Source organism: Hoplias malabaricus, chromosome 4 (assembly GCF_029633855.1).
Source record: "Hoplias malabaricus isolate fHopMal1 chromosome 4, fHopMal1.hap1, whole genome shotgun sequence".
Classification (NCBI taxonomy): Eukaryota; Metazoa; Chordata; class Actinopteri; order Characiformes; family Erythrinidae; genus Hoplias; species Hoplias malabaricus.
Window position 1 is genome coordinate 10871596 of NC_089803.1, and position 25636 is coordinate 10897231.

At 39.6% G+C, this 25636-nt stretch overlaps 1 protein-coding gene and 1 long non-coding RNA gene across 3 annotated transcripts; both read right to left on the reverse strand.

Annotated features, from left to right (window-relative positions):
- Positions 1–11444: 11444 nt before the first annotated feature.
- On the reverse strand, positions 11445–17866 carry LOC136695629 (uncharacterized). 2 transcript variants are annotated; one of them, XM_066669825.1, is made up of 6 exons: positions 17674–17866; positions 16396–16464; positions 14645–15010; positions 12955–13320; positions 12674–12732; positions 11445–12159 (listed from the first exon to the last, which is right to left on the reverse strand). In XM_066669825.1, exons 2-6 carry the CDS (start codon positions 16442–16444, stop codon positions 12145–12147), a joined length of 855 nt encoding a protein of 284 aa, XP_066525922.1. In that variant the 5' UTR covers positions 16445–16464; positions 17674–17866; the 3' UTR covers positions 11445–12144. The 2 variants fall into 2 exon arrangements, with proteins under 2 accessions (XP_066525922.1, XP_066525921.1); XM_066669824.1 differs by lacking the exon at positions 12674–12732.
- A 1555-nt stretch (positions 17867–19421) lies between these two features.
- LOC136693738 (uncharacterized) lies at positions 19422–21047 on the reverse strand. The gene is made up of 3 exons (XR_010802100.1): positions 20508–21047; positions 20241–20282; positions 19422–19800 (listed from the first exon to the last, which is right to left on the reverse strand). It is a non-coding gene; the product is annotated as an uncharacterized lncRNA (long non-coding RNA).
- Positions 21048–25636: the final 4589 nt, after the last annotated feature.

Below are 25636 nucleotides of genomic sequence, written 5' to 3' on the forward strand. Positions count from 1 at the left end.
TACCCAATGACCCACCACAGACCTGATAGAGATGAAGCCATTACAGAAAATGAATGAATAAATGTGTTTGTGCTCTTGTGTTGTGACATGGTAAAAAGTTTCTATCTCCTAAAGACATTTTAAAAAAGACACCATTCATTTAGTTTTTTATTTATTATTATTTTGTAAATTCTAATACATTTCATAGTCATATTGTTTAGAGCGTCCGGAGGTTGTAGCGCAGACCCATTGAGCTGAAACCAGCTGATTATTCATTGCTTGTTGTGGAGCTCGAGATCTTACCCCTGCACTTCTAAAGCTCAGATGTTACTTCAGTGAACTGCAAAGACAGAAATAAGTTAAACACAAACTGTTCTCCTCAGAAAGAAGTGAGGAGCTCATCTGGAGAGCTTCCTCATCCTCTCCCTGAGAGACAGACACTACACTTAGGATTTACTGAGCTGCAGGACTAGATGGTGAAACCCTGGTGCTTGAAGCTTCCGTGAGCACATTATGAGCTGAAACTGAGCTGTGGACTGGTCACTACTTCTCCAACGGTTTCCTCTGAGTCCTCACTCACTCCCTGCACCTCCTCAGACTGAGACTCTAAAAAGAAAGACAATCACAGCTGTTAACCAACTGACAAACACCTGGAAAAACACAGTGTAGTTTTATTTATTAGAGGTGCTGCTGGGTTTATTTACACCGTTAAACCGCAATCATTCCCAACAGCCAAATCATCTTCAAGTGCCCTAACACACCTCCTTAAAGTTCATTCACAATCTTTCCCTTTCTAGTTCTTTTGTCAGTAAATATCAAACTCTCATTAACCTTTAGGATGAATTTGGGAAGCTGAAAGGGGAGCCTCCTTCCCTGGTCCTGTCTGCTGGCAGTGGGAGCTCGTTTTGAGCTTCTACCACTGCTGCCACCTCACTCTGCCGTGGAGGGATCAGGAACTGTCCTCCTTTTCTAAAGGCCCCTCACTCTCTTCTTGAAGGAGAGCCACACTCCAGAGACAGGACCACAGCAGGTGCAGTCCACCACACTCACAACATCTTCAGTCTTCTCAGGCTCTGGATGTTTGTCCTGTGAAGACTGAGACGTAAGGCTCACGGTCTCCGTGTTCGCCTCCTCTGACCCGGCCCGTGCTCTTGAACTATAGTGCCATATGTTTAACCTTCAGTTACATTTTGTCATGGTCCCTGGGGGCAACACACCATAATACCAGTCACCAATACTAATAATAATACTAATAATATAGTTCATAGGTCTCCCAAATACAATCCAGGAGCCACTGTAGAGCACAGTTCAGTGATTTTCCTGTTAAAAAAAATGACTTAAACTGATAATTAAATTTTCTGTGGAATCATATGCATTTTGAGCTGATAATTCAGCAAATTGTGATGGACTGTCCTCTCAGTAACTGGAGTTGGACATCCCTTATGTAGCTACTGGTTTAACAGGGCATGCAGGCAACATATGAGCATGCATGTCCAAGATAGTCCTTCTCCACACCTAGATGTATAAACTGAACATAATACCTTTCCAAGTTAGTCTCCCAGTCCCCACAGACACTTGCATGTACTTGCAGTTCCACCACTGGATATTTCTTCTGGCACACAGGGCACGTTCCTTCACAACGTAATTACAGAATATTACAAACAGTCTGAATAAATAAAAGTTACCATACAAATGTATTTTGACCCCCGACATGAGAAGCAACTTACTTTCTCCTCAGAAGACATGACGTCAGTTATCTAAAACATAGTGAAAGGATTATTTTAAGCTTCTTGTATATTTAATAGTTTCTAGAATGCAGTTACACATGAGTAACTCCATACTAATACTATACGAGAAACTGCTAAATTACTTTTACCTCTGGTTCAGAATCTGAAAGCATATCACATTCCGGACCAATACATTGTTTTATATGCAGGGCAAGGGGTTGCAAAGGCATAACTTTAAAGCAATTCTTGCATTCAGCCTTTGGCTTGAGTGAAAATACCTGGGCATTGAAGGGAAGAGGTTCTAAATCAAATCCTTCCTGTAAAGGAACAATATACAACATGGATTTTCCTCCTCCAGAAGCACTTCAGATTTTACTTCCAGTGTATCCCTCTGACTCAAGAGGTATTACAGATAGATGCCATTTTCATTTCCACCTGAAAAATTATAAAAGTAATCTGAAGGTTTTCACAACAGAACTATAATTCCATTACAACAAGCATGATCTTTTATTTAAACTGCTTTTACCAGGAGATTTGTACAGAAGCCATCCTCCAGTGCTGGTTTTCATCTTTGGATATGCACTTTTAAACAAGCTGGAAATCTAACAAGTTGGTAGGAATTAGGAACTTTATAGAGTTTCTAAAATATTGTGTTGATAGACAAAGGACACAATATTGATGTGAGTGTGTGTCAAAGAAAGACAAATCACCTCTGAATGAGCCATGTTTGTAGGCATGGAAGTGTTCTTTTGCCAAGACCAGCCTGCATGTGCTGTAGGTTCTCACCTGGTGAGAGTGTTGTATCACAATATTTGTGAAAAAGAAAACCTGTGAAATTAAATGGATTCCACTGTTTGGGTACCTTTGCTGGGCTATTACATCTTACTAAACTTCGCTTTGACCCACACCTAAAAAATCCTGGAAAAGACCTGCAAAAATATACATTGAACAGTATGTTCAAGTAATCAGTTATAAAAAATAAGGTGTGATTGGATCAATAGGATAAATTGTATATAACACAGAGATACGGGTGTTATATAGATAGTTAATATTAATCAAGTTTTCAAAAGTTAGACCTGGTCATTTCTTCATCTGTGCTCTGCACTTCCCTGAACTCTGTCCCTGACTGTTATCTGTATGGGCCTTGCCCAGTGACTGGTTCAAAATTGAAAGTATGTTCTGTACTGCTGCTGTGGCAGCCCCAACACCTGGATCTTAGGTGTCAACACCTGTTGATAACAGACACCACTCACTTCTACTAACTTGTAGATATTCAAAAGTACCAGTAACATTACGTATAATCAGATCGATAGCCATCACAATATTTTTCTGTTCAATTGTATTCACTATAATACATTTCTAAACTGTGCTTCTCTATAATGTTCATTTACAGTGATAGTGATATATTAATTGGGTCATAATTGTTAGTGGCCTACCTGGGACTGCATCGTAGCCTATGTCTGTTTGGGTCCAGCTACACCCAATGCAGGTGTTTAGTCCCAAAGTCGAAATATATTAATATTGATGTCACATTCGTAGCACTTAGCAACCTGAAGGTTTTAGAATGTGCGAGTAGTTTTTAGAATCTTTCACCTGGACACATTCCATAATTATGAGGTGTTTTACATGGCTCATGTCTGTGCATCATCAGGAGCTATAGTGCCATATGTTTAACCTTCAGTTACATTTTCTCCCGGTCCCTTGTTTTCATGTAGATTATAGTGTGAGTTCTCTGATTGGCTGTAAATGGCCAATATGTGACCGTATTTTGCCATCTACTAATATTTTTACGTGTTGAGGTGAATGATTCTATAAGGTTTTGGCTCAAATGGTGTGTCATACCATGTAGATTATTTTTTTGCTGTAACAATGCTTCTTGGCAATAAATCTTATGCCGTTGGAAATCCTATTAATTTCCCTTTTGAATGGTGCCACATTTGGAAGGAACCTGCATTTGTGGGATGAGCAGTAGAGCTGAGTAAAATTTGAACCATGAAAAATTTGTCAAATCCTCCCTGCCAGTGTCAAGCAGCTTTTTCTGCCATTGACTCGTATGATGTTTTGTGACTCAATGGTTGAAGTTTGAAGAAACAAGTCGTATTGACAACTTAATGATTATTTATTTAATAAACAGGCGCCTCAGTAGAGTGTAGAAGATCCATACACAGACACAACAGCCTCCACCACCTCCTCATGCTGGTCACCAGCCTGGTCTCACACTGCTTTGGGATGGCATCCCATTCTCCAACCAGCATTTGTCACCAACTGACACAGAGCCCAAGCTGATCCCAAAAGTGTTCAATGGGGTTGAGGTCAGGAGCTGACAGGCCATTCCATCCTCTTCACTCCCACATTCATGAGGGGGGGGGGCAGCCTTGTCATTTTGGAGGACAGAGTTGGGTCCCAGACTGTGGAGATAGGGGACTGCCACTGGTTACAGAATTTCATCTCGATATCTTTCTGCATCACCTCCAATGATGACAAGCCTCGTTTTTCATTGCATTTATGTGATGAGCAGTAGAGCTGAGTATATGGGTTGTGCCAATGAAAAATTTGCCAAATTGCAGTCAGGAGACTGCAATTCGTGACATAATTGCATATTTTCAACATTTTCTGTGACAAAATCACAATCATAAGCGGATGGGTAATTACCATAAAAACACTCATATCAGTGCCCCGTGTTATGCGACAGTAACACGACAACTCATTCCTCATTAAGACATCATTACCATCCGTTAATACCAGTTTTATTTTTAAAGAAAATATAACCTTAATAATTCATTATTGCTAAAATATGGAAGCAAATAATGGCTAGAGAAATGATAGTCCGTCGTGTCTAAGTCAGTCAGTTGTGTCTAAGACTCTATTTCCTCAGAAGAACTGGAGGAGTCCGAGTGAAAGGAGGATGAATGTGATGATGGAGGAGAGAGAGTGGATCACTCCTGTATTACCTGCAGAAACAGAGATGATTTAAGAGTGATGTTCGGTTCTTTGATAAAGATGTAGTACACACTACAGCTCTGTCTCTCTTTACAATGAGGGAGAGAGCTGCAACTGTGAGGCTGTATTGTTTTGTTAATCACAGATAGTGAAGAACCTACTAGACACATGTTTGTTAAGCACATATTCAGGGAACTGAAGCACTGATGCTGTTTTCATTTCAACATTAGCTTCTTACTGAAAACAAAGCTTTAAAATCTATTTGATATCAAAAAAGTCTATGATATCAACAGGGGTAAATTAAAAATGTATATATATATCTATAGATCCATGTGGGAGTCTACACTGCCAGTAGAGTTTTAAACACAGATTAAGGCCAGTATTAATGTTAAATCCAGTTATTAATGTCATTATACCATTATAACTGTAACAACCCTGCTTTAGTGGAGAATGGCCAAGAGGCACAAGACGTTCAACAGAAAACGCAGGACAAATGCTCCTCAAATTAAACTAGAAAAGATATAGGTCAGTTATTGACTCACTTGGCAACTCAATCCTTGGTTCTTCCCTTAGATTGAGGTTTTCTGTGGAAAATTCATAAACAGAGAAATGATGAATGTTACTCAGAACCTTGCAAATCAAACTTATAATTCTGTTCTAATAAACACAGGATTAAACAAAGTAGTTGATCAAATTAGCCTTTAAAACAAGACAGTAAATCATTTTTAAACCAGTTAAATCAAATCCATGAATTCATGAATCATTCTCTGTATATCTTTATGGTTATCAGGTCTGATCTTCTCACCAACAACCAATAGTTCCACACTCTGGACCAAAACATGATTAGATGTGAATCCTCTCCCCTTTGGTTTCACCAGAAAACTTTCATAAACTCCAGCGTCTTCAGCTCTAATGTTTCTCAGCATCAGAGAACAGTCCCCCTTCAGCAGTCGATCTTCAGGAACGTCCACACGACCTTTGTACCCCTCGCTCTGATACAGCTGCTCTCCACTTCTCTCTAACACTTTCCCAGAAATGGTGCGCCACTCCACACGAGGACTCTGACTGAACGACTGTTCACTGGATATCTCCCTCCAATCACAAGGAAGTAGAGCTGAAGAGCCCATTCTGGTGATGATGGAGATTCGAGTTTTTGCATACACAGGGCCTGTCGAATACATAAACAAAGCATTAAAAATTTAAGTGGTGGTTTCCCAGACAGGGATTAAGCCTAGTCCTGGACTACACAGCATTTTGAAGTGTAAATTTTAAGAAAATTGGCGGGCATTGCTTGGGCATCATGTGTTTACTAAGATCCATAGTGTCCAGGACGGTTGATGGAGTGTTGCTAGGGCTCACACTGTGTGGTTGTTTCAACCAGTTCAAAATGCTGCAGCTAGGGTCCTCACTAAAACTACAAAATTTGAACATATCAGCCCAGTTTTATCATCACTTCATTGGCTGCCTGTTAAATTACGCATTGACTACAAAATTTTGTTATTAACATATAAAGCTCTACATGGGCTTGCTCCTGAATACCTTCAAGATACAATTTCCTATTATGAGCCTCCACGTTCACTCAGATCACAGAATACTGGATTTTCAGAAGGCCTCAGCTGGGGGAAGAGCCTTTTCTTACAAAGCCCCCCAACTCTGGAATGATCTTCCAGAAAATGTTCGGGACTCAGACACAGTCGCAGTCTTCAAATCTAGGCTAAAAACACATTTTTTTAGTTTATCTTTTGGTAGCTAATGCTCCCCCATAGATAAAGGCGGCAGATCCGGGGGGTCCATGGACACAGGGAATTATAGTAAACTGAGACGCTGGTGCTGTCGTCCCGCCGCTTCTCGCGATCCCTCAGGTTTGTTGACGGTGGAGCGGAGGGATGCCAGTGTTTCAGGATGCTCCCGTGTCTGTGTGTTCTCCTGGTTCTCTCCTTTTAGTTAAAGCTGTCATAGTCAGATCTGCCGGAGTCATTAGCCACACTCTGGAAATTTTCATATTTTCTACTTTACAAACACAAAACAGTTCAAAACTAATTCCATCCCTTTACATCTTTCCGAGTAAACGACTGCCCACCTGTCTGTCTGGACACTGATGTATGACTGTTGAGATCCTCCTCCATGCTTCAGACCAGCTGCCCAAGCTCCAGCAACCACCAAGTGCCTTGAAGCTGCTCCTACACTGAAGTTCTCATGGACTACTAACTATTATCACCAGTAGATTGACCAGAGGAGGATGGGTCACTCCTTGTGAGCCTTGGTTCCCCCCAAGGTTTCTTCCTCAGCTGGGGGAGTTTTTCCTTGCCACTGTCGCCCCTGGCTTGCTCACTTGAGGGTTTTACATTTGTTTTTACATTTCATGTCAAATCTTTGTCTTACTGGAATTCTGTGAAGCTGCTTTGTGACAACATCAGTTGTGAAAAGCGCTATATAAATAAATTTGATTTGATTTGATTTGATTTGATTTGGTTGTGCAGCTGGCAAAAAAAAGAGACAGCTGTGATCAACATGCTCCAACACTGATTACAACCACATAACCATCCAGAAACTCCTGAACATTAAACTGAACTACAGTACCAGTGTAAAGTTTGGACACATCTTCTCATTAGTTTTGACTGGTCCTGTACATAGACACCACAACACATCACCACACAGCAACTACCTGGAGCAGACATCACACAGCTGCACCCTGTGAAGGGAACATGAATGGAACTGAGCTGACTCACCTGAGCAGATGGAGAGCAACAGGATGAAAACCTGAATGTAGCTGCTCATGTTTAGAGTTGAATGAAATCCCCTTGGACCCTGTGGTGAATACAAATGTTATATCTTGTGAACATTTTTTTTTAAATATTTTTTGAATCATGTGAAAAATGTGTTTAATATGGTGAAAATATGAATATTTCTATGTATTTTGAAATGAGACTCTGCACCAATATGACATCACCAAGCTACAGTGTGACATCAAATTTTATCATTCATTCAGTGTTAATTAATTAATGTTTACTGTTGTGGTGGGTCTAAAGCCCTCCTGGAATCATTGGGTGTAAGGCAAGAACACATCCAGGATGGGGCACACTCACCCAGTCACTCTCACTCACCCACTCACACCTGTTTTACTCTTAGATGGAGTGAATCAGATTTACATTATAAAATGAAGGAGGGCAGACTAAAAATAAGGTTGTTCAACAGTTCTTTATTAAGGTGCTGGTTCTACTTACATCCATGGGTTCTGTATAGAGCTTGCTGTATGGTGAAAGCGTTCTTCAGGTTTGGTGTATGTGGTTCTATACAGCACTAAAAAGGGGTTCTTCTGTTGTTACAAGCCAGAGTTAATAACAGATAAGTTGAGACAGGGACTCGAAAAAACAAGAACATAGATAAAGAAGTTTAATAAAAAAAATTTTAAAAAAAGCAGACAAAACAACCAGACGGATACACACAGTTCAATAAACATCAGATGAAGAGCACAGAGATCTTTAAAAGGGTACAACTAAGGGTTGTAATGGCTAAAGACACAAAAGAAGGAGGAAACCAAAGCAAACACACAAGAGAACATTCTGGAATGAGACCAAACTAAGAAAAGAGATCCGGACATAAGCTTCTTCAAACAAGCTGTAACAACAGCAGAGCCCTTTGTGGTGCTATACAGAACAGTTTTCAAAACTAAGCAAATGCTCATTTGTCTGAAGAACCATTTTACCAGGAAGAGAATGGAAATAGTTCTATAAATAACAAAAGATTCTAACAAGAACCACTTCATTAATCAAAGAACCCTTAAGAAAAAAAAGGCAGTCCGTCAGAAAATGCTCCCAGCATTAAAACTACAGGCAGCGGGTTTCACAGACTAAAGCCCTCTATCAGGAAAATGTTTGTTGATTTAGAACACTACAACTATAACACTGAGTAAAAAATATATAACTAATAAGCTAAATTTATAGTATATACTCAAGTCTGAATCAGCATTAACAAAGTTATCCTAGTAATGGTGTCTGGTCTCTTAACTGTAACAGTGTTTGAAACGAAACTTTAAAAAAAAACAGCCTAATTCTGAATAATGTCTTCTACCAAAGAGAAACATTACATCAACTTTCAACAAAACACAATAACACGATACTCCAAGAAATGTAGGTTAAATGGAGACACTTACAGTTTCCCAGACAGCTTTGGAAGCAGTTTTGGAAGAAAATCGGGCAGAGCTCAAACTACTACCACTCACCAAAAAGAAAACCCTTAAAAATCAAGATTAATGTCATCGAATACGTTTTTTTTTCCAGTCTGATTAAAAGAGTCCTGTATTTGTTAACGCATTTGTGAGGTGAAAAGTAATATCACACTTTCATTCTGTGGTGAGTGGTGTTACTAATACACCACTGTTAAAGGGAAACGCCCAGAAGAGTCCAGTTAGGACTTGTCTCACAGAGGTATTTGTTTCTAAAACGGAATGTAGATGGTATGAACGTTATCAAAGATCACACTGGATATAAACAGTGAAAACACCACTGCAGCTTTACAACCACTGTACCCCATCACATGAGTAACTAATATTCAGCTGTTGTAACTGACTACTGCACACTAGAGCTCTCAGAATGAGTTTTTATCTCAAACTCTGAATTCATTGAGCTAAGTCTGAGTGAATGTTATGTCTCTGAATATTTTGCCCTTTTTTCTCACTCCACGTGTTCTGAGCAGTCATAACTGTTCTGTTGTTTGGTATTCTGGTGGGCATCAGTGCATTTCCACTGAAGAGAGAGACAGGGTCCGGTGCAGAATCTCTGAGTTCTTGTCTGTGTTTATTCTCCAGCTGGTGAGTTCATTGAATCTTCAGATTCAGAGTGGACAGGTTTGTGGTTATGAAATATCTGAGGAGCAGCATGTGACCAAAAAGCAGCACTCTGTAATTTGTTATTATAAAAAAGTCTCAGTTGAACCCAAATGCTGTTGTAGTATCTTTAAGGCTGTGGTTACCAGGTTTGTAAACATACAGTTACTTTACTTGGACAAAGTACTTTCCAGAGCAAGTGCATTTCTAGAAATTAGGTTATTCATTCATTCATTGTCTGTAACCCTTATCCAGACCAGGGTCGCGGTGGGTCCGGAGCCTACCCAGAATCACTGGGTGCAAGGTGGTAACACACCCTAGAGGGTCGCCAGTCTTTTACAGTGTGACACACAGACACACATTCACTCACACCTACGGACACTTTTGAGTCTCCAATCCACCTGCCAACGTGTATTTATGGGCCATGGGAGAAAAGCAGTGCACCTGGAGGAAACCTATGCAGACACAGGGAGAACACACCACACTCCTCACAGACAGTCACCCGGAGGAAACCCACGCAGACACAGGGAGAACACACCACACTCCTCACAGACAGTCACCCGGAGGAAACCCACGCAGACACAGGGAGAACACACCAAACTGAGTCACCCGGAGCAGGACTCGAACCCACAACCTCCAGGACCTTGGAGATTTGTGACTGTGACACTACCTGCTGCACCACCGTCGCCTAGAAGTTGGGAATATTTTGTATAATTCAATAAAACAAGTATCTTTCAACACACAAAGAGTTTTTTATGCTTAATTTAGACTATTTTATGTTTATGGGCACTTTTGGGCAATATTGCTTACATTCTGAAAATGTTGTAAACTTTTTTTCTTTTTTTAAAAAAAAACACTCATTTTGTTTTTTGGGCAACTTAAATGATGGAAAGAAAACTCAGAAAGTGAATGAATGTCTTGGCCCAAGTGTCTACATCAGTTTAAGCCTTGAATGATCATTCTACAATGTGTAGAAATTAAGATATCTAGTGTTAAAATGGAGTGATACAAACTGCTCTAAAATGAGATGAAAACTTAATCTGCGCTAAAGGGTTGAACCTTTAGGAACCGAAGATACCAATTGTTAAAACCTGGCAGATTCTGTTAAGTGACAATGGTTTTTAAATGCTCCCAAGCCCATGTGGCTATATTTACCACTGTAGAAGGACAGATTCATACGCAGTGCTCGCATTTGGTGTTCAGACATTCCCTGTATTGACTGGGATTTCTCCAGATGTCTTTCTAGTCTAACGCTTCAAAACAGTGTGACATGGATTTTCTTTAAATTTTAACTTTTATTGTGACCCTGTTGTAACATTGTTAAGTGTGTTGTAGGCATTGATACACAATAGGAGTGTCCCTGTCACACAGCTCAAAGGTCCTTGGTGTGTTATCCCTGTGTCTGTGTAGGTTTCCTCCAGGTGTTGCATTTCCTCGATACATATTGTGTCTGTAGGTGTGAGTGAGAGAGTGTGTGTGTGTTGCCCTGTGGCTCTGGACCCACAGTGACCCTGAACTGGATAAAGGTTACATACAATGAATGAATAAATGAATTAATAACATTGGTCAGTGAAAACACTGGGAATCTGTGCTTTTGTCAGTTAAAGTCTGAGAGAAGTAAAAAAACCTGATTATTTGTATTGCATTTTATTCAGTGTTGTTTGTAATCATCTGTTGACAGTGCCTGATCTCACTAATAATTATGTGGTTGAATCTAACCATATCCTCACAGAATAGTCTTTCAGTGTGATTTACTTCTTTGTATTGTATTAACTCATTTAAAACTGGACAGTGACCCAATGCTGGAGGACACAAACCCATCCATCGATTTTTCTGAAATAATGGACATTAATCTGTAGTTTTCTATTCTTTGCTGCAGAAGCCATCTCTACTTTTTTGTGATGATTTTGCACCTGATGTTGGAACTACTCTGAAAATACAACTCAAAAATGAACAAGGATAGATATGTTCTGTTCATTTTATTAGTGCAATCAGTTACAGTTTACAGAATCACATCACAATTAACAAATAAATATATGTAAAAAAAATACAAAAATAAATTATAAAATGATATAAAATGATATTGTCATTACTCCTCAAGCCTCTTTACAATGACGAGCTAGTGACCTACAGAGGGTCTTCAAAAGTATTAAATTAGACCTTCTTTGTTCACATGCGAAGTGTGGTAAGATCTGCTGCTACTTAATGGAGTCATAAATGACATAATGGATCCAAAACTTGTCCAGGGTTTTGGAAGAAACTCAGATAAACGTCCTCACTTCAAAGTGTATGAGGAACAGGCTCTGAATGGACGTCTGTGTCAGTGGCAATCCCACCTCTGCAGTGCTTATGTAGGTGACGTCTTGCTGTAGTTTGTGAGATGTTCAGACCCCAAAGCATAACTAATGTCTGCAGGTCCCCAGCTGTGACCCTTGGAGATTCTGGGGCCACTGTGAGTGTCCTTTTCTGTGAGTGGAGTCACTCTGGACACATCTGTTTCCCAAAACCTTCACCTTCTTCAGCTGCTTTGAGGACTGGTGACCTTTTGTAAATATGAAACTTTTTTAAATCTCTTTTAACGTCATACATATAAAAGATGGATATAATTTCCAAATAAATGAGGGAGTCCGAGTGAAAGGAGGATGAATGTGATGATGGAGGAGGGAGAGTGGATCACTCCTGTATTACCTGCAGAAACAGAGATGATTTAAGAGTGATGTTCAGTTCTTTGATACAGATGTAGGAGAACACTGAACACATTCAGTACACACTACAGCTCTGTCTCTCTTTACAATGAGACGCTCTGAAAATGTCACCATGGAAACTAAGCTGTATTTCACTATTACACAGTAAATTCAGCGGTGTTAAATCAACATTAACACTGTTACTGTACAACTTTAACACTCTCAGTGTTAACACTAACTTTGATTTAACACCAGTGAATTTACTGTGTAGCTACTTAGTGAATATGATGCATTGGGCTGCTCAGACAGGGTGCAGTTAAAAAAATCTACAGAGGAGCCATTTATTAGTGGACACTGCCTCAAGGTTTGTAAATACAGAATAAGGCTAGGATCAGTGTTAACTAAAATACAAGGTACATGGTCATTCATTAAACTATCATTATACCACTATCAGAGTGACAGAACCATATTTTGGTGCAGAATGGCCAAGAGGGACAGGACAACAGAAAATGTACGACCATGGAATAGATCGAATATGGCAACGCACCAACTGGATCATAACTTAATATGAGTATTTCTGTGGACAAAATAAGAAATATAGAAATAATGAACTTTAGACAGAACCTTGCAAATCGGTCAACACTGAATTACACAATCATATGCAGTTCAATCAGTTTTCATGCTCAGTTGAATCTTTGGGATAATACAGACAAATTAAATGAGCCTTTAAAACTAGACCCTAAATCAACATAACAAAAAAATAGATCTAATTCCATAAGTTCATAAATGAATATCTCACCAACAACGGACAGTTTCACACTTTGTAGGAAAATATGTCTAGACTGGAGAGCTCCATTCGTTCCTTTCACCAGCCTGTAGCCCTCGTAGACTCCTGTGTCCTCAGTTGTAAGGTTCTTTATCACCAGAGAGCAGTTCCCCTTCAGCAGTTCCTCTTCAGGAACGTCCACACGACCTTTATACCTTTGGCTCTGAAACAGCTCCTCTCCTCTTCTCTCAAACACTGTCTCATAAATGGTGCGCCACTCCACGTGAGGGCTCTCGCTGGATGACTTTGCTATGGATATGTGCCTCCAATCACAAGGAAAAACAGCTGTAGAACCCATTGTGGCAGTGATGTAGACTTGAGGTTTTGCATACAGAAGGTCTGGATAATACATAAAATATACAGCACTGAAAGTGTTAATATATAACAATAAACAACCATGCAGTGAGGACTGACTTCCCTGTCAAGGCTGTGTTCCTGCCTTGTGCCTAATGATTCTGGGTAGGTAGGGAAAGCTTTATTTTTATACTACATTTCTGTAACTCTTAAGGTGCTTTACAATAAAACACAATAATTATTATAATAGCGAATAATTCTTAAATAACTTTCTAGTCGATATTCAGGTCTCAGACACGTTCTCTGTATTTTGCCCCTACCACTAAGCCCGTCAACTCTATTTTGTCTACGGATAGAGGTGCAGGGTCTCAATCCATGTTGGTATTGATGATTAAGGTGAAATGTTATGGCCCTTCAAATTGAGGTTGAATAGTGCTAAGAACACTCACCCAGTCACTCACACTTAAACCTGTGGACACTTTTGAGAAGCCAGTCCACTCAGTGACAGTGACCCAAAGCAGGGTTTGAACCCACAATAGACTCCTGGACCCTGGAGAAGTGTAACAGCATCACTACTCTTCGCAACACTGTGGCGCCCTTCACAGTTAATAGTGCTGCTTAAAGCCTGTCTTCACTTCATCTGTTTTAAATGGCTAGGAAACGAGCCCAACATGCTTGTCGCTACAATTAAAAACCTCGTTAACCTCATTCTGCCTCAATCTAGCGACAACATATCTTATCACTGCTGAGCAATTTCAAGTTTTTCCTAGATATTTTTAATGGCAAAATGAATAAAATCTCCCATCAGCTCCTCCCTCCCTGAGTAGTTAGAATGCAGACTTACATTTGCATGCACCCAGCCCACAAGCCTTTCCGCTCTAATGAGCCAGACTTTATCTCTGAAATAATGAACAAAAGTTGGGCATAAATGACAGATCGAAATGGCTAAACCATTGATTTGTAACTATGGAAATACGCTGACTACCCCTTCAATACTATAGGCTGGTGTGTTCCCCAGGTTACCCATTCACTATCAAACAGAATGGAATATGAGAAAACCCTTGATAGACAGACAGCATATGGGAATGTCCTTATATATATATATATATATATATATATATATATATATATATATTTATAAGCGGTTAAAAAACATCATACCTGCATTGATTTGGACTTAATGATGTCCGAACCACAGTCTTGGAATGATGTCATGCTGTTAATATGACAATGTGTCTTGCTGAGAAAGTGATGCAGTCTTTGCGATCTGACAGAACCTTGCACCATACACTAATTACTGTACTGATATTCACAGTGAACCAGACTACATCATGTGCTCGTTTTTCACGCTTAGGCCTGATCTCCTTACCATCAATAGAGAGTTCCACACTCTGGACAAAAATGTGATCAGATGTGATGTATCTTCTAGCAGTTTTCACTACAGTGTAGCTTTCATAGATTCCCACATCCTGAGGTAGAACGTTCCTCAACACCAGAGAACAGTCCCCCTTCAGCAGTCGATCTACAGGAACGTCCACACGGCCTTCGTACCCCTCGCCTTGATACAGCTCCTGCCCAGCTCTCTTTAACACCATCCCTGAAAGGGTGAGCCACTCCACATGAGTACTCTGAGTGGATGTTAAAGAGCTAGCTATAGATCTCCAGTCACAAGGAAGAATAACTGAGGAGCCCACTTTGGCAGTGATGGTGATCCGAGATTGTGCATTCTGCAGGTCTGAGAAAGAAAATATATAGCATGTAAATTCTCAGTGTATAAACATAGATGAACATTTAATTACATGTGATTGTTCAAATCCTGCATATATTTGCTTATCTGTTCACGTGCTGCATATCTGTGATTATGGGTTACATTCAAGTGTTTCCTTCTTTAATATGATCATGTACTCTCTGGGCATCACCCAGTGATGTCACTGCAGGATCATTAAAGACTTCCTGGTTATAATAGACTTGTGTATCCTTTACTGGAAGCCACTTTTGTGGGGATTTTAATGATATTTTTGGGCACCCTTTGTGAAGCATGTAAAGTTTGTGTAATATTAATGTAACATAATATGAGGTTATTCCAGCCATTTGTGGTTAGACCGCATGTATGTGAAACTGATAAGACGCAGTTATATATATCGCTATTTCACAGTGGTAAGCCAACAATCACAATCACAAACCTACTAGCTACCACCTGGATCATATTGAAAGACAGGAATAGCAAAGTCAACAACTTGATTTTGTTAGAAAAAAAAGCAAAGTTTCTACAAGACCCTCCTTCACTGAGTATGTAAAGCTGTATTGTAAAAAAGTGGTACAACCACATTTTAGATTTTGGATGGGAAGAAATTGAATGATGTCCCCTACTGCATGTGTAGCTACCCCCAACACACCACATATCCCGGCAATACACCACTGTAAATACCCCAGATACCACAGTAATCATATAACAACACCCCAGAAACCACTTCAAGGACACTAGCAACCACCAGGAATATCATTGACCTTCTTCGCAAGACCGACCAATTAACCAAGATACTTCCTACTAACACCTAGCAAACATCTGGAATAAGTCAGTCATCATCTACCAATGTCTCTCCAACTCCTAGAAACACTATAGCCACCAGATAGAAACAATCTAGAAATGACATAAGATAATTTAGCAACCATCTAACTACCAAAAATCAACTCCCAAACATTCATTATCTGTAATCACTTATCCAGTTCAGGGTTGCAGTGGGTCCAGAGCCTAGCTTGAGTCCCTGGGCGCAAGGTGGGAATACACCCTGGAGGGGGCGCCAGTCCTTCACAGGGCGAAACACACACACACACGGTCCACACGCCAATCCACCTACCAACGTATGGACCATGGAAGGAAACCAGAGCACCCGGAGGACACCCACACAGGGAGAATACACCAAACTCCTCACAGAAAGTCACCCGGAGCAGGAACCGAACCCACAACCTCCAAGCCCCTGGAGCTGTGTGGCTGCAACACTACCTGCTGTACCACCGTGCCGGCCCAACTCCCAAACAATCACATGCAATACATAGGAACCCCATAGCAACTACCTGGAATAGCATACAGGGAACCTGTATGGGCATTAGCTGACTCACCTGGGAACATAATGAGCGACAGCATGAAAATCTGAAGATAACCGCTCATGTTTACAGTTGGGTGGTGCACTGGAAAAAAAAATAAAAAAATACAACAATAACTTTTTTTCACATCATGTATTGAATAAAAACCCAATACGTCTTGCGTACATTTGTATTTTCAAATATTCCTGACTTCTTTAAAATGTTGAACTATGAGTATTTCCAGAAAAGGTGGCACGTTTTATAAAATGCAATTAACACCAAATTCTCTGATGTGTTCATTTTCTTGAATCTTTCTTTTAACTGAGAAAACACAAAGAAAATATTAGCAGGAATTTCATTGCCCAACCTGACAGTATGTTGTAATTATTAATTCATTCAGAAGGGGTCTTGTGATGCAGAGGGAGTAGGATAATTAGCCCTGAGACTAATAGACTATGAACCTATTCTCTAACAGTGTAGATATAACCTGACACAGCAAGAAGTGCACAACTAAGGGTTCTTCACAAGAACACCTGTTTATCCAGATGTAATTATGAGCGTGTCAGAGCAGTCTCCAGAAACCGCATACACACCCATGGTAGAAAAAAAAAAACTTGTTTCTGGGGGTAAAAAAAAAAAAAAAAGACAAGCATAGCACTGTGGATAATTTACGGGACGCTTTCCCCTGAGGTGCATCGCACACAATTTCAAGGTCCAAGTAAAGAATGCTATTGATTTGGAAAACCAGCATGGTACCTTATTTATTTGGGTTCACTGGTATTTAATAGGAAGCAGTTACTTTTTAAATGTGAAAATTTAAATATGAAAAGAGACACTGAAAGACATCTGAAGATGGAACAAATGACCCACTGCCCTTTTTTTGGCTGCACTAATCTTTCTAATGTAAAGTTGATATTGTCCTATGATTGAGTTTATTACACGTTCTATGTTTGTGGCACACATTTCTATTGGTATTTGCAATTATACACTGAACGATCACTGGAGTAGGAACACCTACCTTGTATCTGCACTCACTACTTTATCAGCTCCACTGACCACACATGAGCACTGTGTAGCACTTTATAGTTCTTTACCAACAATATAAACTCAGAATCTTGATGTGTGCTCTGTCTCTGTTAACTGTAACGTAGTGTGTGGAATGAAAGAGAATACAACTGGGTTTTACTGCATACAAATAATTAAAAAAAATGGCAAATGTGGAATGAGATTTGTTACTAAACACTACAGCCACATTCAAGAGTCAAGAGAAAACACTGTACTTCAAGAAGTGTAGATTAAAACCACGAAACTTACAGGTTTCCAGGCAGCAGCAGCAGGGTAATCAGCTTTGACCAAAGTTAGAAGAAAAAAACCCCACAATATTCAGGCTGCGGACTTTAGGAATCAGTTGAACTAAAAAGACCAGCTTGCTCCTATTACTGCGTTTGTGCTGTGAATAAAAAGGAAATAAATCTCACACCTGTAACAGTGCTTTGTCTCATGCTGTGCTGAGTGTAAGTGTAGAGGAAATACCCAGGAGGGAACAGTTAGGACTTGTCTGATCAGTGCTGCAGTTTTGATTGGTTACAGACACTGCAACCTTCTTAAATTTTCAGTTTCTGTGTAACCCCCATTCACCTGATCAAGCCTCATGTTCTATTTCTAAATCTCTGTAGAATTCATAAACATTACGACAGAGAGTGAGTGAGTCTCTGAATCTGAGACTCTACAATCAACCACTGCACACAGAGCACTCTGAGTAACTCTGTTTACGTCTCTCTGGACATCTTGCCTTTTTTAAACCTGTTTACTGCCACTGCTGAGTATCTAGCACATGTTCTAAGTCAAAACCGCTCCATTGTTTGAACCGTGTGGGAATTGCAGTTAACTGTGGATCTTAATCTGCTCCATCAGTGCAAACCTGAGAGGTGTTCTGATGGACGTCGATACATTTCCACTGTAGAGACACACAGAGAGAGGGTCCAGTACAGAACTGGACACAGAGAAATGGAGAAGCTCTTGTGTGTGTTTATCTTCCAGCTGCTGTTAAAACATTCACAGATTCACTGATATAAAGGACTGATATATGTTTCTGACCACTGTTTTTCACAGGTTCTGGGAGACAGTGCCACATCTGAGGAGCTGTGTGTGATCATGAAGCTGCAGTCATTTTTTTTTTTATTACAAAAAAAAAAGTCACAGTTGAAACCTAAAGCTGTTGCTGTTGTTTGAGGGCGCAGTTATCACAAGTTTGTACAGGTACAGACACATTAGTCAGACAAGACATTTTCCACTGTCCCCTCCTACAGACAGAAAGTCAAACTGAACATTTGGAATGAGTTGGAGTGGAGTTTGTGATTCAGAACTTTGAACTCCATTTCCAAAAATGATGAGATGTTTCATAAAATGTAATAAAACTAAATGCTGGGCTTTTTTTAAAATCCCATCTCAGTTGAATAATGACAAATAATTAAATAATGACTTCAAAAAGTGATTTACAAAATATCATCAGACCAGCTTTTCATGAGTTTTAGTTAGTAAACAGTGTCTTTATTCCAGTATGTAGAAATTCATTCACCTTCATAAAGAAGCCTAACATTAACACAACCATCTTCCACATAGTTTGACTTGTCAGTCTGAATCCTGACCCTCAGCCGCTCAGTAACTGTCCTCAGTGACTCTATCAGGAGATGAAGATCCAGAGAGTTTACTCTTGGGCTCTAAGGACCACCCAAGCCTCTTCATTAACTCATTTAAAACTGCACAGTGACCCAATGCTGGAGGACACAACCCGTCCATAGATTTTCCTGAAATAATGGACATTAATCTGTAGTTTTCTATTCTTTGCTGCAGAAGCTGTCTCTACTTTTCTGTGATGATTTTGCACCTGATGTTGGAACTACTCTGAAAATACAACACGAAAATGAACAAGGATAGATATGTTCTGTTCATTTTATTAGTGCAATCAGTTATTAACAAAATCACATCACAATTAGCAAATAAATATATGTAAAAAAAAGAAGACAAAAATAAATTATAAAATGATATTGTCATTACTCCTCAAGCCTCTTTACAATAACAAGCTAGTGACCTACAGAGGGTCTTCAAAAGTATTAAATTAGACCTTCTTTGTTCACATGCGAAGTGTGGTAAGACGGTTCATGAGACAGTCAGGTCCTGATTTAAGATCTACTGCTACTTAATGGAGTCATAAACGACATAATGGATCCAAAACTTGTCCAGGGCACACATCTGTTTCCCAAAACCTTCACCTTCTCCAGCTGCTTGGAGGACTGATGACTTTTTGTAAAAACACTTTTTTTAATCTCTTTTAACGTCATACATATAAAAGATCGATATAATTTCCAAATAAATTAAGGAGTCCGTGTGAAAGGAGGATGAATGTGATGGAGGAGAGAGAGTGGATCACTCCTGTATTACCTGCAGAAACAGAGATGATTTAAGAGTGATGTTCAGTTCTTTGATACAGATGTAGGAGAACACTGAACACATTCAGTACACACTACAGCTCTGTCTCTCTTTACAATGAGCTGTGAGGCTGTATTGTTTTGTTAATCACAGATAGTGGACTGATGCTGTTTTCATTTCACCATTAGCTTCTCACTGAAAACAAAGCTTTAAATTGGTCAATGATATCAACTGGGGATAGATCCATGTGTGAGTCCACACTGTCAAAAGGGTTTTAATTACAGAATAAGGCCAGGATTAATGTTAAATACAGTTATGCATATCATTATACCATTATAACTGTAACAACCCTGTTTTAGTGGAGAATGGCCAAGAGGCACAACATACAGAAGACGCAGGACAAAGGCTCCTCAAATTAAACTAGAAAAGATATAGGTCAGTTATTGACTCACTTTGTGACTCGATACCTGGTTCTTCCCTTAGATTGAGGTTTTCTGTGGAAAATTCATAAACAGAGAAATGATGAATGTTACTCAGAACCTTGTAACTCAAACTTAATTATGTTCTAATAAACACAGGATTAAACAAAGTAGTTGATCAAATTAGCCTTTAAAACAAGACTGTAAATCATTTTTAAACCAGTTAAATCAAATCCATGATGTCATGAATCATTCTCTGTATCTCTATATCTTTATGGTTATCAGGTCTGATCTTCTCACCAGTAACGGACAGTACCACACTCTGGACCAAAACATGATTAGATGTGAATCCTCTCTGCTTTGGTTTCACCAGAAAACTTTCATAAACTCCAGCGTCTTCAGCTCTAATGTTTTTCAGCATCAGAGAACAGTCTCCCTTCAGCAGTCGATCTTCAGGAACGTCCACACGACCTTTGTACTCCTCGCTCTGATTCAGCTTCTTTCCCTCTCTCAGTAATATCATCCCAGACATGGTGTGCCACTCCACATGAGGACTCTGACTGAACGACTCTGGGCTGGATATTTCTCTCCAGTCACAAGGAAGAACAGCTGAGGAGCCCACTCTGGTGTTGATGGAGATTCGAGTTTTTGCATACACGGGGCCTGGGCGAATACATAAACAGAGCATTTAAAATTTCAGGTGTGGTTTCCCAGACAGGGATTAAGCCTAGTCCTGGACTACATAGCATTTTGAAGTGTGAATTTTAAGAAAATTGGCGGGCATTGCTCTTTCGTGCGTTTGCTAAGATCCTTAGCGTCTAGGATGGTTGATTGGGTGTTGCTAGGGCTCACACTGTGTGGTTGTGCATTGAGTTACAGAGCTGGCAAAAAAAAAAAAAAAAAAAGAAAGACAGCTGTGATCAACATGCTCCAACACTGCTTAGCTTTGATGAGGCACGCTGTTCCTGTTTCTGTAGACAGGGCTTTTCTGTTTTAGAGAATGAACTAAAATCAGTCTGAACGTGCACAGGAATTTGGCTTTATTATAACAACTTTATCATGGCTTTATTATTACAGCTGTGCAAACCCTATTTCAATACAATTCAATACAAGAATACAAGCAAAATATAAGTAAAAATTTATAGAACATTCACATCACACTGCTTTTAAGTGAGTGAATATAGAAGCTGTTTTAGAGGGTGTTGTTGTGATTGAGTCCAACACATGACTGATATTGACTAGCACTGATGTAGTTATTTAGCAATCGCCTCAGGTTGTCCGACAAGAACAGGAAAATGTCACTTTCCAAACCATTGGTTTATTAACACTCTCTCATATACATGCCCCTGTGACGCCCACAAAAGTGTGGTCACATTCATTTTGGTGAATATTTAAATTGTTTTGTATATAATGTTTTATTTGCTGTACTCCTCTGAAGTGTGGTGTGGAATGTATTTCATTTGGGAGAATACGGTCATATTCTCATTATTCATATGTTAATGTTTGGCCAGCAATGTGAGCATTTCTAGCTTGGAGACTTTGCCAGTAGATCTAACTCAGCGACAGTAGGGGGCAGTGTGACATTGAGAGTTGCCTTACGCACGTTAAGACCTGTCTCATTATTTCTCTCCTGTTTTCAGGTTGGCAATGTGAAATATCTCTTTAAAGATGTCATAAAAACACATTGAGTTGTGAGCCAGCACTTTTCATGGAATAATTTGCATTAAGATAATCATTTTGTTGCAATATACGCTTCTTTTTGGAATGAGAAAACTAAGCTCTGCCGAATGTAGCTGACTAATGGCGTCATAAATTTCTTTTGTTAGAGAATCTCAAGTTAGCATAGGTCACATGAGTCTCCCACCAAACATTATGTGTTTCTTGCTATTTTGTTAGTTTTATAGGAAAACTGTTTTTCATGTACAATATTAAAAAATCATTTGATGTTGTGTAATTTTACAGAAGCAATGTTTGTACAGAGAATCTCTTGCAGTAAACTTAAACTAATTTTGATACATCTGAAGTGTATGAAAAACATTGAATATTTAAGTGCTAAAAGTACAGTTCATAATTGTATGTTAAATAGAGTTTAGATAATTGGTGAATTCACCGGGTGGTCACTTAATGTATTAAACTAGTGCACAGTATATGTGATAAAAAGAACAAAAGACATGAACGTGTGGTTAGAATCGATTTCATATTTTTGTATTCAATGTGAACATTGGTAATATCTTTTTGTTTCTATAAAGACACTTTGAAGATTAAGTGAATTGAGGGAATAAGACCATGTATGCACATGAAGAAAATATAATAATTTAATTAATAAAACATAGCTCAAGAGAACTCGGTAACGCTAAGACCTGCCTCATTATTTCTCTCCTGTTTTCAGGAATTAACTCTTACTTCGGTGCTGTTATACGGAACCTGTAACACCACTCATATATTAGCTTGACCGCTTTGAGATTAAATCTAAATCCGTGGTTTAGTCTCATGAACGCATGGTAGAAACAATGATAAAGAAACTGTCATCATAAAGCTTGCAGTATCTAAGAGTATGCTGTGATGATATCCTATTCTACTGTGCTATCCTTAACTCAGGCAGCAGGTCCAGATGGCACCGTCACGAGACAACTGACAGTGTGTTCTGATTGGTTCTGTTGCTGAGCACCGTCCGACCACCAGCTCAGTATGTGAACAGTGCACATTATCCACGTCCCACACAACAAGGGCTACGCAGCTGGGCACGGCAAGTTAGGGTGATCGCATTCTGAACAGAAGGTATAAAAGGAGCATTCATCAAAGTCTCAGTTCTAGCAAAGTCAAAACTTACTTTAGCAACCACATAACCATCCAGAAACTCCTGAACAATAAACTGAACTACAGTACCAGTGTAAAATTTGGACACATCTTCTCATTAGTTTTGACTGGTACTGTACATAGACACCACAACACATCACTACACAGCAACTACCTGGAGCAGACATCACACAGCTACACCCTGTGAAGGAAACATGAATGGAACTGAGCTGACTCACCTGAGCAGATGGAGAGCAACAGGATGAAAACCTGAATGTAGCTGCTCATGTTTAGAGTTGAATGAAATCCCGTTGGAATTCATTGAGCTACGTCTGAGTGAATGTTATGTTTCTGAATATTTTGCCCTTTTTTCTCACTCCACATGTTCTGAGCAGTCATAACTGTTCTGTTGTTTGGTATTCTGGTGGGCATCAGTACATTTCCACTGAAGAGAGAGACAGGGTCCGGTGCAGAATCTCTGAGTTCTTGTCTGTGTGTATCCTCCAGCTGGTGAGTTCATTGAATCTTCAGATTCAGAGTGGACAGGTTTGTGGTTATGAAATATCTGAGGAGCAGTGTGTGACCAAAAAGCAGCACTCTGTAATTTGTTATTATAAAAAAGTCTCAGTTGAACCCAAATGCTGTTGTAGTATCTTTAAAGCTGTGGTTACCAGGTTTGTAAACATACAGTTACTTGGACAAAGCACTTTCCAGAGCAAGTGCATTTCTAGAAATTAGGTTATTCATTCATTCATTCATTATCTGTAACCCTTCAGATCAGGGTCGCGGTGGGTCTGGAGCCTACCCAGAATCACTGGGCGCAAGGTGGTAACACACCCTAGAGGGTCGCCAGTCTTTTACAGGGTGACACACAGACACACATTCACTCACACCTACAGACACTTGAGTCTCCAATCCACCTGCCAACGTGTGTTTATGGACTGTGGGAGAAAAGCGGAGCACCTGGAGGAAACTCACGCAGACACAGAGAGAACACACCACACTCCTCACAGACAGTCACCCGGAGGAAACTCACGCAGACACAACGAGAACACACCAATCTGAGTCACCCGGAGCAGGACGCAAACCCACAACCTCCAGGACCTTGGAGATTTGTGACTGCGACACTACCTGCTGTGCCATCGTCGCCTTGAAGTTGGGAATATTTTGTATAATTCAATAAAACAAGTATCTTTCAACACACTCCAAAAGAGTTTTTCGTGTTTTTGTCATAGACTATTTATGGGCACTTTTGGCCTATTTTATTTTTTTTTGCTGAAAATGTTGAAAGTTGTCTTATCCTGGTGAATCAGAAAGGTAAATGAATAGCTAGTCTATTATTCTCAGCACCCAATAACACATTGTTTACCACTAAAATAATAGATTCATTTTGTTTTTTTGGCAACTTAAATGATGGAAAGAAAACTCAAAGTGAATGAATGTCTTGGCCCAAGTGTCTACATCAGTTTAAGCCTTGAATGATCATTCGACTATTTGTAGAAATTAAGATATCTAGTGTTAAAGTGGAGTGATACAAACTGCTCTAAAATGAGATGAAAACTTAATCTGCGCAAAAGGGTTAAACCTTTAGGAACCAAAGATACCAATTGTTAAAACCTGGCAGATTCTGTTAAGTGACAATGGTTTTTAAATGCTCCCAAGCCCATGCAGCTATATTTAACACTGTAGAAGGACAGATTCATATGCAGTGCTCTCTTTTAGTGTCCAGACATTCCTTGTATTGACTGGGATTTCTCCAGATGTCCTTCTAGTCTAACGCTTCAAAACAGTGTGACATGGATTTTCTTTAAATTTTAACTTTTATTGTGACCCTGTTGTAACATTGTTAAGTGTGTTGTAGGCATTGATACACAATAGGAGTGTCCCTGTCACACAGCTCAAAGGTCCTTGGTGTGTTATCCCTGTGTCTGTGTAGGCTTCCTCCAGGTGTTGCATTTCCTCGACACATATTGTGTCTGTAGGTGTGAGTGAGAGAGTGTGTGTGTGTTGCCCTGTGGCACCCCTTACAGGGTCTGTTTCTGCCTTGCGCCCAGTGATTCCAGGTAGGCTCTGGACCCGCCATGACCCTGAACTGGTTGAAGGTTACAGACAATGAATGAATAAACATTGGTCAGTAAAAACATTGGAAATCTGTGCTTTTGTCAGTTAAAGTCTGAGAGAAGTAAAAAAATATTCTAAAGTCAGATTATTTAGACTTGTGTATCCTTCTTTGGCTTCTTTGGTGGGGATTTTAATGATATTTTTGGGCACTCTTAGTGAAGCATGTAAAGTTTGTGTAATATTAACGTAACATAATATAAAGTTATTCCAACCATATGTGGTTAGACCGCATGTATGATAAACTGATAAGATGCAGTTATTTATCGCTATTTCACAGTGGTAAGCCAACAATCACAATCACAAACCTACTAGCTACCACCTGGATCATATTGAAAGACAGGAATAGCGAAGTCAACAACTTGATTTTGTTAGAAAAAAAAGCAAAGTTTCTACAAGACCCTCCTTCCTTCTTGTTTTGAATACTTCCCAGAGTATGTAAAGCTGTATTGTAAAAAAGTGGTACAACCACATTTTAGATTTGGGATTGGAAGAAATTGAATGATGTCACCTAC